This window comes from Ischnura elegans, chromosome 9, assembly GCF_921293095.1.
Source record: "Ischnura elegans chromosome 9, ioIscEleg1.1, whole genome shotgun sequence".
In the NCBI taxonomy this organism is placed as follows: Eukaryota; Metazoa; Arthropoda; class Insecta; order Odonata; family Coenagrionidae; genus Ischnura; species Ischnura elegans.
The window spans coordinates 7,576,882-7,589,968 of NC_060254.1; the positions used below are offsets into that span (position 1 = coordinate 7,576,882).

At 38.5% G+C, this 13,087-nt stretch overlaps 1 protein-coding gene across 1 annotated transcript in view; it reads right to left on the minus strand.

The window, feature by feature from the left end:
• The window catches only part of LOC124165541 (zinc finger CCCH-type with G patch domain-containing protein), a 28,691-nt gene continuing 15,604 nt past the window's right edge, over window positions 1-13,087 (minus strand). The window contains exons 8-11 of the mRNA XM_046542989.1: window positions 8,158-8,278; window positions 6,714-6,917; window positions 2,492-2,677; window positions 1-1,861 (exon numbers count right to left, since the gene is read on the minus strand). Coding sequence (XP_046398945.1) covers window positions 1,692-1,861; window positions 2,492-2,677; window positions 6,714-6,917; window positions 8,158-8,278 — 681 coding nt within the window. The 3' untranslated portion in view covers window positions 1-1,691. The remainder of the gene's footprint in view (window positions 1,862-2,491; window positions 2,678-6,713; window positions 6,918-8,157; window positions 8,279-13,087) is intronic.

A 13,087-nucleotide genomic window follows, 5' to 3' on the forward strand; every position in this document is an offset into this window, starting at 1 on the left:
CTGACATTCTATCTTTTATATAAGAATAAGGGCCCACATAGTAAAATTGAAAACAGAAAGATTTTTAACCAATTCAAAAGCAATTGACCAAATCTGGCAAGTGTATCATCTCCAGCGAAAAATTATCCAAGTAAGAGAGGTAAAAAATTGCAGGATAAGGTCCAGAGCAGGGATTTTCGTTTCATGGGTTCCAATGCACCATGGCTGGAATGCGACACCTCCTCTTTAAACAACAGGCTCAATGCACAAGAATCGTAGATTGAGCTAATGAAATAAAAACATCAATTGCAACACTTCATTTAATGATAATATGATTACCACTTTTCTATCTTTTAAGGAATCATGAAGGGTGGCGGTCACCGCTCCCTTCATCCATCACTAAATTATCATCATGGTTTACATTCACCTCCCTTTTTGCAAGCCATAAATCATTTTAACAAATTGAAAGTCATAAACTCAAGTATTGGAATAAATATTTTCCCTCGAAAATAGTAAATCCATGGTAAGAAAGTTTATATCATCTAAAAGCAAGAAGAGACAGAACAAGCAGTTATTGAAAGACATTTAGACACTAAAAATTCAAAGAAATAAATTCATAATTCCCACAAAAAAATACTCAAGATCAAGTATCATTTGGGGAGTGAGGTAGCCTAGCATTGGGCTGCTGATAAGAGGGTCCATGGATCATATCCAGAGTGAACCCTTAAGACATCACCAAACAAGAAATCTCCAATTAGGTACCAGGAGGGCCAGGGAAATGAACTATCCCCTTACCCTGAAATTCACAAGCCAGAGACTAAGTTTCTGAACAAAAAAGCGACTTAGTGACTTAAGAACAACAGTTGGCAACTTCTCGTATATCATCCATGGTCAAGTGATGGAGATCGATTATCACTATGGTCTTCTTTGACTGTGAGCAATTGAAAGTCCTAGGTGATTGAAAAACTTAGCTCAATGAATACTGTCAACTAAAAACATTTACAAGAGGCACATATTCGCAAAACTGGTAACCAGAGGAGCGAAGGGGGCTCCTAACAGTATAAATGACTGAATTACAAAGCAGTGGCTATGTTATCAATCACATTAATAAAGCCAGCGGATGTTGTAGCTCGTAACTTAATACTAGAAAGCTAATGTTGACAAGACATTTTACCTGTTTAAAAAACCATTCAATTTGCTGAGCTTGCTCTTACCTCTACACATGACTCTATAACTTTGAAATCCTATTTTACATACTTAGATCTGATATGTAAATGATGTAATCTTTCCATGATTTATCACAGGTTATACTTAAAAAATTATTTCATATTTCCATATGAATTCAAATGTTTCAACATTGCAGCTGGTAATTACAAAATTATATTTACACAAAGCTATGTCATCACTGTCCATAACATAAATACATAATTACATTCTTTCACACATAATTTTTACCTCATTCACCAACTCACCAAAGAGTCAAAATAATTGAGAAATGCATTCAAAGCCTTTCCCGTTGCTGTTAAAATCAATGAGGACTTTTCTTAGTACATGCACAACATACCTTTCAGCAACAAATAATCATAATCATTGTTATAGGCGGAGGCAGTTTGGTTCCACAACTGCACTGTGGAATACTTGTATCCAAAAATTCAGCTACTGCAGAAACTAAAACAAATGTAGTCAAAACACTACATTAAAGTTCACTCAGTTCAGAAAATTGTCAGTTTCTTGTGTGCCGTTCGCCTCCCTTGTTCCATCGCAACACCCACTTCGGCCTCTTTCAGCTTAGCCAACTCTGCCTCCTTGGCGGCAACGGCTTTCTGCAGCCTAGCAACTTGAGGGTTACCTGTGCGGCTAGTTGAAGTAGCAGGAGAGGTATCTGTAATGATAAAAAAATGTTCATCATTCTAATCCCTTCAGAGTATTCGATATTCAACAGAATGTGAATAAGTAACATCATACAAATTAAGGTGTAGTCACTGAGACAACGTGTTCAAAGACAGCCAAAACTTAAGTCTTAAGTAAACCCGTAAAAAAAGTAATTTCCTGGGTGAGGCCTATCTTGACTCTAATCCTGATGAAGCCAGCCAAATGATTTAATGAACATGAGCATCTTTCATTCATGCTTTTCATGCGTTTGTCTGTTTCTTGTAGAGAAGAGTTTTGCAAATGATTCCGCTGGCATTATCAGGTCCTCGCTCACTTGACAATGCCAAAAGGAATGCGGGCAGAACTATTGTCCACAAAAATATGGACTTATTAGGGAACCTGCTATCTATTTCACTCAACAACCATCAGCCATTGCAAGTTAAGAGATGTTCCCATTTAATCACCTGGCTACGAGTAAGACCTTTCAAATAATTTTTCAATTGGGTTTCCTTCATGTACGTTTTACTTTTCTGCAGTAAAATTCCAAAAAGTTATTATTCAAGTGTGTATCTGAGGAAAAAGGATAGTCAATCCAATTATTTGTCAATACCACTTTATACACTTGGAAAAATACTTTTACCTGGCCATATTGCAGTTCTGAAGCCATGCCTCTGCAGAGAGTCTTTCAATTTGATTAAGTCTCGTTCTGCTCTCTTAATGTCTTCCTCCAATTGCAGGCCTGTCACTCGCAGCTTATGGCAGCTTTCGATTGAGAGACGAGCGGAGAGAGGGGGCTCACTCTTATTCACTGATGGCTTTTTGTCACCTGAAAATTTATGAAAATCACACGTAAAAACTTCATATCAACGAAATAAGTCCTCAAGTGCCTATGTCAAACTCCATCATATAATTCAAGAAACAGACGTTTTACTAACATGCCACAATAAAATACAATTCCTCACATTACCTAGATTATACTGCTAGGTGCCATCATTAAGTGATGTCTCAAGGTAAATAACCTATATATGTATACCACATTACAACCAAGAGCGAATAATGGAAGCTATTTATTCAGGGAAATAAATACAGACTAGCCAGGGGCATACCTTTCTGGATTCATCTGCAAGTGCAACTAGAATGCAAAAATTCTGAGGAAAAATCATTTTCCCAGACCAGGATTCAAACCCAGATCCCACCATTCAAATGGGATCAATGGTGTGTGAGAGACAACAAATATACATATATAACTAGATAGGAACTGCATAGCTATTGTATTTTTTGTACCCTAGAGTACATGTTGTGGTTTAAAACACAATTGCAAAGAACAAAAGGAACCTCATCGCTCTTTTTCCAAGGTTAGACAGCAAATCTTAGGCAACTAAGAAATAAATGGGATTGAAATTTGCATAGAAGTAGTAGTAGTGGCACACTTGAACTAATAGGGCAGTGGTAAGGTAGTAGCTACCCTATTAGTTAAAGCATAGAGTAAGTATATACTTACTCTATGGTTAAAGACTTATTATTTCAAGAATATTAAGTGAAAATATTCCACGAAAATCATGTTTTTAGGCGAGAGTTTTTACCCAGGACCACATCATTTTTCCATCCAATGGCATGGAGTATGTCTCCATTTTTTTCTATAAACACCTCAAAGCTACCAAGCTAAATTTTCGGTTGCGGCTGAATTTATATTTATTGCTAATTTTATCAGTACACTGGCCTTGAGACTACCTTTTATTTTGTAAGGCAGTCCTGTACATACTAAGAAGGTATAATGCAATCACAAGAGGATCCTTTAGCATGTATGATCACCATTTTTGTCACTATGTGAAGCTTTCCCTCTTCATAATTGTGCATGGATAAATGGTCATTCTGCAACTACATGGACTTCCTTTTCTTTTTATAAGCGCTTGCTTCTATACTTGGTGCTACTATATTTGCAGATGTATTGACCTATCAAAGCATCCATGCAGTTTTCATGAGCTATAATCATTTCACTAAAAAGCAAAGGCAATGAATAATCCACTGACGAACGAAAAGGACTATGAGAGGAGAAGAGAGGCTGTTTAAGTGAAAAAATGGGACGATCTGATTCTCCTAGATGATCTCTTTCCTAATGACTCTGTACATATTTTTGAAGTCTGACATGCTTTCACATACATTCAAGGAATGATGTTTCACCATCTTCACCGAATGCAGTAGAGAAAGGTAGCCCCAGCTGAAGCCACCGACAGCTGGGAAGAATATCGACCATAGAAGAATCATCAGCAAAGGAACAAGTACTGACAAGAGGGCTGGCAGAAGTTTGCCCACCTTCAGCAGAGTCCGTCCCGAGATGTATGTACCTGGAAACTTACCCTCTCAAAGAGAAGTAAAATCCAAAGATTCAAGCGAGATGGAGTAGCATTTCTCCATGTTGAAATAAATAGTTGCAAATTTCCAAGATTATAAAATGTATTACGACCTAGATTTCAATGTTACTACAACATCTTCAGGGTATGAATGGTGTGTAGTGCATTCATTTAATACAATTTTTAACTGGAGTGGGGTAACCTCTCTCCCCTCACTTCTCTCCCTCTCTCCTTTTTGGTTACAACTTGTGAAAATTAAATGCACTACACACCATTTGTACCTTGTGAAGTGAACTGTATTAACCCTTTTGCGACACGCTCCTTCACGGAAAGTTGGTTTTTGCCTGTACGAAGGCTTTGAGCATTTCTTTTTTGCCCTGCACAGAGTTGTTTCTCAGCAAGGAATTGTCCAGGTAGTCGCTTCCTCCACTTAATGACCTTACCTAGTGGGGTGCCTGGTGCCTTTCCTCAGCAACTGGGCAAAAAAATATAATCCTCGAACCTTTTCCCGAAGGCAACCCATCACGGCGTACTTTTGCGGTCAGTTTATTGTTACTATGCGATTCGATTTTAATTTTTAATTTTTTTTAATTGTTACTATTGCAGAAAATGTCAGTTCATCAATGTATACCTTCCATTTTGCAATGCCTCTAGAACTTTTAAACAAAGTTTTACGATTATTTTTAGGGTTTTCAGAAAAAGGGCATTATATCTACTAGGTGTTGATGAACTCTGTTAATATGAACGCTAGAGTTCTGTTTAAAATTTGGAACCGATCAGCAGAGCATCCAGAATGTAATTATTGGCAATGATTCTCAATAAATGCAACATGTACGTTTTTAGTTATTCTAAAAAAAATAAGTGACCATGAGCACCTTCCTTGAGTGGGACATTAAGTGCCAGAATGGGCCGAGATAATCCCCACACGGACAATATGAAAGGGTCGGACCTCTCGCACCTAGGGACCCTAATGGCAATTGGGACCCACTTGGCATGCTTGACTGCAAAGCCGTGAAAACACGGCCTTTGGCCTTTAGCGTCGAAAAGTTCAAGCCGTGAAAACATGGCCTTCAGCCTTTAGCGTCAGAAAATTCAAGGTGTGGAAACACGGCCTTCATAGGGAAAGTGTTAACATTGAAACCAAGGACGTAATAAATTTTATAATAGTGGAAAATTGCAAGTGTTTATTTTAATGCCCTCAAGGATAAATCCATCATCACTCCTAAATTGCAGATCATACTTGCAGGACAATATTATAGTGACATAATAGTATGGAATCCCAAATAGACATAAATATGTGTGCGTGTTTATATGCAGAAAGATGATCTTTAATTGTTATCTGTGCCAATGGACAAGAAATACCAAACAGAAAATGGAAAATCTAGATAATTATCATCCATTTAAACTAGATTATCTTGTTAGCTCAGTTTCCATGTGATACTTTCTAAATACATAATTCATCCATGTATTCTGATGAAGTACACATTGAATTTGGACAGGGAAGGACAAATGGAGAACATAGAGCAGAGAAGAGAGAAGAAAAAGGAGAGAAGAGGAGGAATTGGGTGACTGGCTAAGTAACAGATTTGTAGATGCACGGTTCCCACTCAAAGTAAATTATAAAATTCACGGTATTTTCCAGGTTTTCACGGTCTAAATGTCGTCAAATTCACGGTTTGCTGATAAGCCATTTTAGGCAGAAATATTGAACATGTAACAATCACACATTAACTAAAACCTTAACAAACGCAACAGACGCTGTGAATGCAAATGCAGCAATGAAAGTGTTATCTCTCCTGGCGTCACATATCGTTTGCAAAATTCAGCTCCGGCCTACGGTTGTGAGTGGCAAATGAGGGACCAGGGTGCCAGGGAAGTTAAGAAATGTCTGATTTTTCACCAGGGTTAATGAACACTTTGATTACCAGACTTCCGGCTTTAATACAGGCTCAAGGGCAATGTGTCGTTATGGCACACAGACCAATCATTGCTCTTCAAATATACGTGAGCAGATAATAAATGCGTGGACATTGTTTGCGTGTGGCCTTGAAATATAATTGACGTATCCATTTTTCTTTTGATCCGTCAATCGTAGTTATAAAATCAATTTTGAGCGATTTTTAAGGTTTTATGATGAAATTCACAGCTTTTTCCAGGTTTTTTCACGGCAGACTAAATTCACGTTATTCACGGTTGAGTGGGAACCCTGAGATGGAAAATTCAACGATCTGTTAATCAAAAAATGGATAATCAACACCTGGCTATATCTTACTACCAAAATCATGCACGGAACCAAAAAATCATTCCAAGTACACAGACTATAAATCAATCATATTTTGTAGCAAAACTGTGTGATTGAAAGATGTCTCATTGATATTAATTCCTCCCAGACACTAGACAAAAGTTTGAATGTGTTTGAAGACAAAAGTTTGGATTCCAACACTCTAGCTATCATATCATCCCAATCCCCTGAAAAAAATTAATTAATTACACTTTCCGAGAAAAACTTACCCTTTCTATGTGCAATGTGTGAATTAATGAAGTCAAAGACATTGGTGTCAGGAGTTGCTTGGAGTCCGTCTTTGTTCTTCAGTCCTTTTCTGCGTCCACCACCCTTGCCTTTCCTCCACTTTTTCTTCACCTTCTTCATTCCTGCTCCGCCTGCCTTGGTAGGATCAGTCTCCCATCCTTGCTCCTTCATCGCCATGCAGTGATCTGAAAGGCGAGAGGGGTTCTTCAATATTGAAATCCCAAAACTAAGGACGAGTCGGTTGAATGCTTGGTTCTTGGGCCTGAAACTGGATTATGTAATCGAACTGAAGCTCGATTGATCAACCCTGGCGTGTGGTTCTCCCTGTTTAATTGAATCTAAGGAATATAAATGCATAGTTATATCTGATAAGGCACCTGAATATGTAAACACGTTACAAAACCCAACTCTTGCCAATTATGCACCACAAGCATACTTCACCAAGTGTAATTCTTTAATTTTTAGGACAGAGGAAAGTTTTCACAAAGTAGCTGTTATTTTAGCATTTCTGATTCATTAATACTTATATGTAATATGATAATAGTATAATATTTTTATTTGCTGCTAGTTTTATACAAGTATGGAACATATCATTATGCCTATTTATAGGCAGCAATATTAGGGATGATATACATATAACATACTTGCGTACAGTATTTAACAGCAAAGTTTTACAGAACACAAATCAGATGATAAAAACTAAAAGGTAAATTCAAAAGGTAAAAAAATAATTCTAAAATGACAGACAAAAGGTCATACCACCGACAGTTATGGTGCAAATCATAAACTCGACCAATATCGATAACACATATTTAGGTAAAAAAAATACCACCCACATGGTGAACAAAGTTGATGTAGAACATACATTTAAACCAACGGCATATATACAGCGACATATGACAACACATACATATACAGTGAACAGGTGTGCACAGGGCACGAGGAACCAAACATTCAATAACAGTTTTCACTCCGTGGTTTCTCAGTCATCATGGCACAGCCCTTGCTTAATCCCTTCTAGGGCATTTCTGTGTCCTCCGAGTAAACCATTGAAGCACCAGTAGACACCCATCATCCAAACATTCCAAATTTTCTGATAATGTTGTTTTATGTCCTTCATATTTCGATAGAACCCTTCCACCTGCTTCAAATTTATAGTTTCAGGATTTATAGTAATTATAATAATAATATTTATATTTATCATTGTCATTAATTGCAAACATGCACAATTAGAGCAGAAACTGTGAGTGATATGATGCTTTGAGTAAAATTTTCAGTCAGGACTCTGAAGTAAAATTCCATAATGCGCTTTTGTGACCTTGCAATTTCTTGCATAGATTAATTAGTGTTATTTCGATAAATAAACAGCTTTGATAGCTGAAATATAAATATTTATGCACTGGCTTGATGACAGTAAGCACCAACCTAGGGACTTTCCAGTCGGAAGAACAACCGCTGGAACGGGCTCCAGCCGACCCTCACCCCTCTTGCCGAGACCAGTGCCCACAACGTAGCCCATCTTACTCATGAGAAGTGATCCAATACCCTGCAGGAAAACAAGCATCAACAACATCAAGACGGTAGAAATTTTCATTCATCAAATGAAAATCTTCAAATTTAAATAACTTTAAAATCTCAAAATTTGAGTAGCTCTTTTTTTTAATCAGTTGATTAAATGGCATATAGCCCTCAGCAAAGCTTAAGACAACCTTCCACACTTACATTCCAAAACACTTTTGAGTTAAAAGTTTCTGACACAATTTCCCTTACCCATTCATCATTGGAATAACAAATAAGGATAGGAGGGACCCAGTTGCAGCCAGCCCAATTGAAGAGGGATTGCCCAAGACCTAAATTTTCAGGAAGTTTGAAATATTTCCAATGTTTAACTATTTCACTCACTTCGTGATACATCCCCAAAGGTTGGTTAGGATAGGTTAGGGTAGATTTCACCTTGAACTAAGCCACTAGCAAGTGAATTTCATTCATTCAAGGTAGGTAGTGGGTTCCGTTCCTTTCCTAGGGCCACCTTGCACTTCAAGGATTTTAGTTCGGGGATATCCGAGGGCTTGAACTCAGGACCACTCTGTTAGCAGGTAAGCGCTCTACCTACTAAGGTACCATGTGCCAAACTTACTATTTCTTGCACTTAATATTACTTATTACATCTGGATTTATTGAATGCTGACGGTGTGTCAGGTACTTGAAATATTGGCAGAATTACGGTGGTTAAGAATTTTTTTGTAAGGAAAAAACAATGTTATCCTTAACTGTTCGGCCGGTGACAGTTTTCACATACTAAATGAGGGCTAATACATGTATTATCCGGCTTGCAGTAAAAGGATTTAGGTATAAAAAGCTTCACAATTCACATAAATCCATGTTTCCCCAGATGTTACTTGGTCTCCTTCAGACACCCTGCCCCCTTATCTTGATTTAACAAATGACTACTCTCAAAAATCAATGGTTCACACAAAGTCACATCTTGAACAATAAAATTACATGCCATTCCTGAATTTAATGCCAAAGAGCTTGAGAGAAATCTCACAATGTATATAACATATTGTCAGAGATGTGGTAATTAATATCTTCCAGTACTATTTTTCCTTCTCTACCTATCTTATTGCAATTATTCTCCCTAATTACCAATAACAACCATGGTATGTAAGAAGCTGGATTCTCAAAGGCCAACTTATTTACAATGAATTAAAAACTAGAAAATACTTATAAAATTCTATCCATATCTTGGATCAACGGTTTTTCGCGCGGGTCAGTCTTGTATAATTGGATCAGATGTTCAGGAGTTAACTAAGTTTCAGATGACAGTCAGCTAAAGCTATTTTTATCATTTACAACAATTATTTTGGCTTAGATAGCAGCTTATGAGGCACACATCTCAAGAAAGCATTATTCTCCAAAACGACTGTTAAAAACTTCATTAATAGGGAAAGGTATTGTTTTTAGTTTTTACTCATCTTTGAACTATTTCAGTGAAAAATTACGTAGTCCTAATTTGGAGCCATTTCTAAGATCTTTTGACAGCCATCAAGTGTAAGTCAAATGACCCAAATTTTTAATTTTCTATACACTTTCATTGGAAAATATGTATTCTTCAGATCATCATCATCATCATCACTGGTCAACAATCCTAGGATTGGTTTGACGCAGCTCTCCACTCAGTTCTCCTATCAGCTAATCTTTTCACACCTACGCATTTCTTCTCTTTCACATCTCTCTTTGCTTGTTCTATATATTTTGTTCGAGGTCTTCCTTTTCCATTCTTGCCTTCCACTTGTCCTTCAACGATTGTCTTCATCAGGCCATCATTTCTCAAGATGTGGCCTATAAGGTTGTTCCGTCTTCTTATTAAGGTTTTCATGAGGCTTCTCTTCTCTCCTACCCTTCTTAGGACTTCCTCGTTACTAACTCCATTTGATTTTCATCATTCTTCTGTAGCACCACATTTCAAAGGCCTCTATCCTTGCTTTCTCCGCTGCGGTCATTGTCCATGCCTCACTTCCATATAGGAGCATACTCCAGATGTAGGTTCTTATAAATTGTTTCTTTACTTCCATATTTAAGTTTACCGCTGTAAGCAGGTCTCTCTTTTGGTGGAATGCTCTCTTCGCCTGGGCTATTCTGCTGATAATTTCTTTCTTGCTTCTCCCGTCACTAGTTATCTTGCTTCCCAAATAACAGAATTCATCCCAGTCTATCAGTTTTTGCCTCCCTATTTTAATGTTGGTCTTGACTTCTTCTCTTCTGCTGCATACTATAATATCTTGGTTTTCTTCGTGCTTATTTTCAGTTGATATCTACCCACTACCCTACCCATATTAACCAGAATATTTTTCAAACCCGCCGCTGTTTCTGCTATAACAGCTATGTCATTGGCAAATCTTAGCATGCTTATTTTTTCTCCATGGATATTCACTCCCAATTCCTTTTCTTTGATTTCATTAATGGCTTTTTCAATGTAAACGTTGAAAATTACGGGTGACAATGAACAGCCTTGTCGCACTCCTTTCTTAATTCTTGCTTCTTCACAGCTGGGCCCTGATTTTATCACGGTGTGGCATTTTTTAGTGTCCCCCCCCCCCAAAAATTTCTGGTACCCCCCCCCCAGAAATTCTTCGAACTTCCTCCGAACTTATCCGCAGAACTTCTCCCGCCAAGAACTTTTCGCGCTAAGGTTTTTTCGCGCAAAGGATTTTTCGCGCAAAAGGCCTGTAGCAAAATCCTGTCTCTGCAAAATCCTGTCTCTGGAAAATCCTGTCTCTGAAAACCCTGCCTCTGGAAACTCAGCCTCTGGAATCAGCCTCTGAAACAGCCCCGAAACAACCCCGAACCAACCCCGAACCAACCTACCTGCAATGCAAGACTTATATAGGACTACTGCGGAGAAATACTTCTCCTTGGCAAGCAAGGGGAAATCGGTGCTAAGGCCTTAGTATTGCACTTGGAGTGAGAAGTTTTACCATTGTCCTATCACAAACTCTCTCTCCCTCCAACACCTCACCCCAGTATCTCCTTCCCCTCCATGTGTTCCAATGAACGATTCCTCTGATGTCTCAACCCAGAAGTTGAGGGGAAAATTCTGGGTGCTGGCTGTTGTCTCAAAACCAGGGAATGGTGTTTTGTGGAGCGGCCGTTTCTGCAGGGGCAGTGACGCATCAGTGGGCGGTTGTTGAATTCGCCTGGCTACCCCTCCACTCCCTGGAAGAAGCCCTCCCCTCAAATGCTGTCTCGCCTTGCATAGGCAAGCCCTCTTTCTGGTCGAGACCTGCTGGGAGTCACATGTCTTGTGAGCCATGAGATTTTTAGAGCAATTTTCTGCTGGTAATGTTTCCTTGGGATCATGAATTTACTATCATTGTTTTCTGTAATACTTCTGATTTTTTGAATACTCTACTTTGAATAGATATCGTACGGTAATAACTCGTAAATTGTTTTTGGCTACCTTTTTCTTGTGAGCTGTTTTTCTTGTTTGTGGAGTCTTACCCTGATCCAGCATGTGACCGACGGTTGGAGTATTTCCCTTGTCTGGACTTACGTGAAAAATCAACCAGATTTTACGACGTAACGTCACATTTTGGTAGCAGAGTTGAGGTTCGATTTCCTGTCCTTTCGTCGAGGTCTCCCGAGTGCTGGACAATGGTGACATTTCTCCACTATTTCTCCACTTTTTGCAGTTTCTGGTTGTTTCTCCTCTTAAAAGTGAGTTATTTTATGTTCCATTAAGTGCTTTTTGGTTCGTGTGGGATTACGTGACTAGTGTTGCCGACTTTTCCTCGTGGTCATATGCCATTTGACATTAATGTTCGTAATGCTCGTAATGTTCTTGATAGTTTGGATAGCAGCTAGTTATTCTCGCACTATTTTTGGTGATTGGACTCTTCCAGCAGAGATAGATAGTTTTAAATCTCGCTCTTTCTCTCTCTTTTTCTCGTTGTCGTCACTTCACTTTTCAAAATGCCTGGAGGTATTGACAACCCGTACGAAAAAACTTATTTAACCACGGGCGAGGATCGTAAGGCCAGGGGTACGGCTAATGTGTCCGTAGGAAGTGAAGTTTCTAATAATGAACGGGAATCTTCTTTAGAAGTTGTTCCACCTCGCCCAACGCACGAGGAAAGCTGTGATGTTCACGTCTCTCACGAAATGTCTGCTTCTCAGACATTGCCAGTTTCTGAAGGGTTAGTGATTGTCAAACAATTACTCAGTGATTTTCCGCCATTTGAAGTGTCAAACAGTGAGAATTGGTTTAATTTCATGTTAAAAGTTAATGAAATCGTTTCTTTGTCCTTGGTTCCTCTGTCAACGTTATTGTACCTTGTAGTATCTAAACTACCTGCCAGCTCTCGTCATTTTTGGTTGTCTATGTTAAACTTGAATCTCGCATGGTCTGAAATCACAGAAAAAGTTTGGGCTAGAATTGTTAGTGACAGAGAGTTTGATCGTTTGATCACTACGAAAGTTAAAAGATTTCAGTTCCCTCGCGAAACGCCCCACGATTTCGTGTGTTCTGTGCGTAATGCCACTCAGGTGCTGGGTTTGCAGTATTCCGAGTCTTCTATTGTGCGACTCATTATTCAAGGGTTAAATCCTTTAACAAAATCTGCAATTATGTTCTCAAATCAGCCTAACACATTTGTAGAATTGGACTCTGTTATCACGCAGGCTTCTAAACATTTAATGGACTGTGCTGAATATTCCAACACTTTCCATCGTATCTCTAGGAATCCGTCTTCTGTTGCCTCTTCCAGTGCGCCTAGGGAAGTTTCTTTTCCTATTAATTGTTCTTACTGTCATAAACCTGGCCACAAAGTGAACGTGTGTCGCAAAAGACGACGAT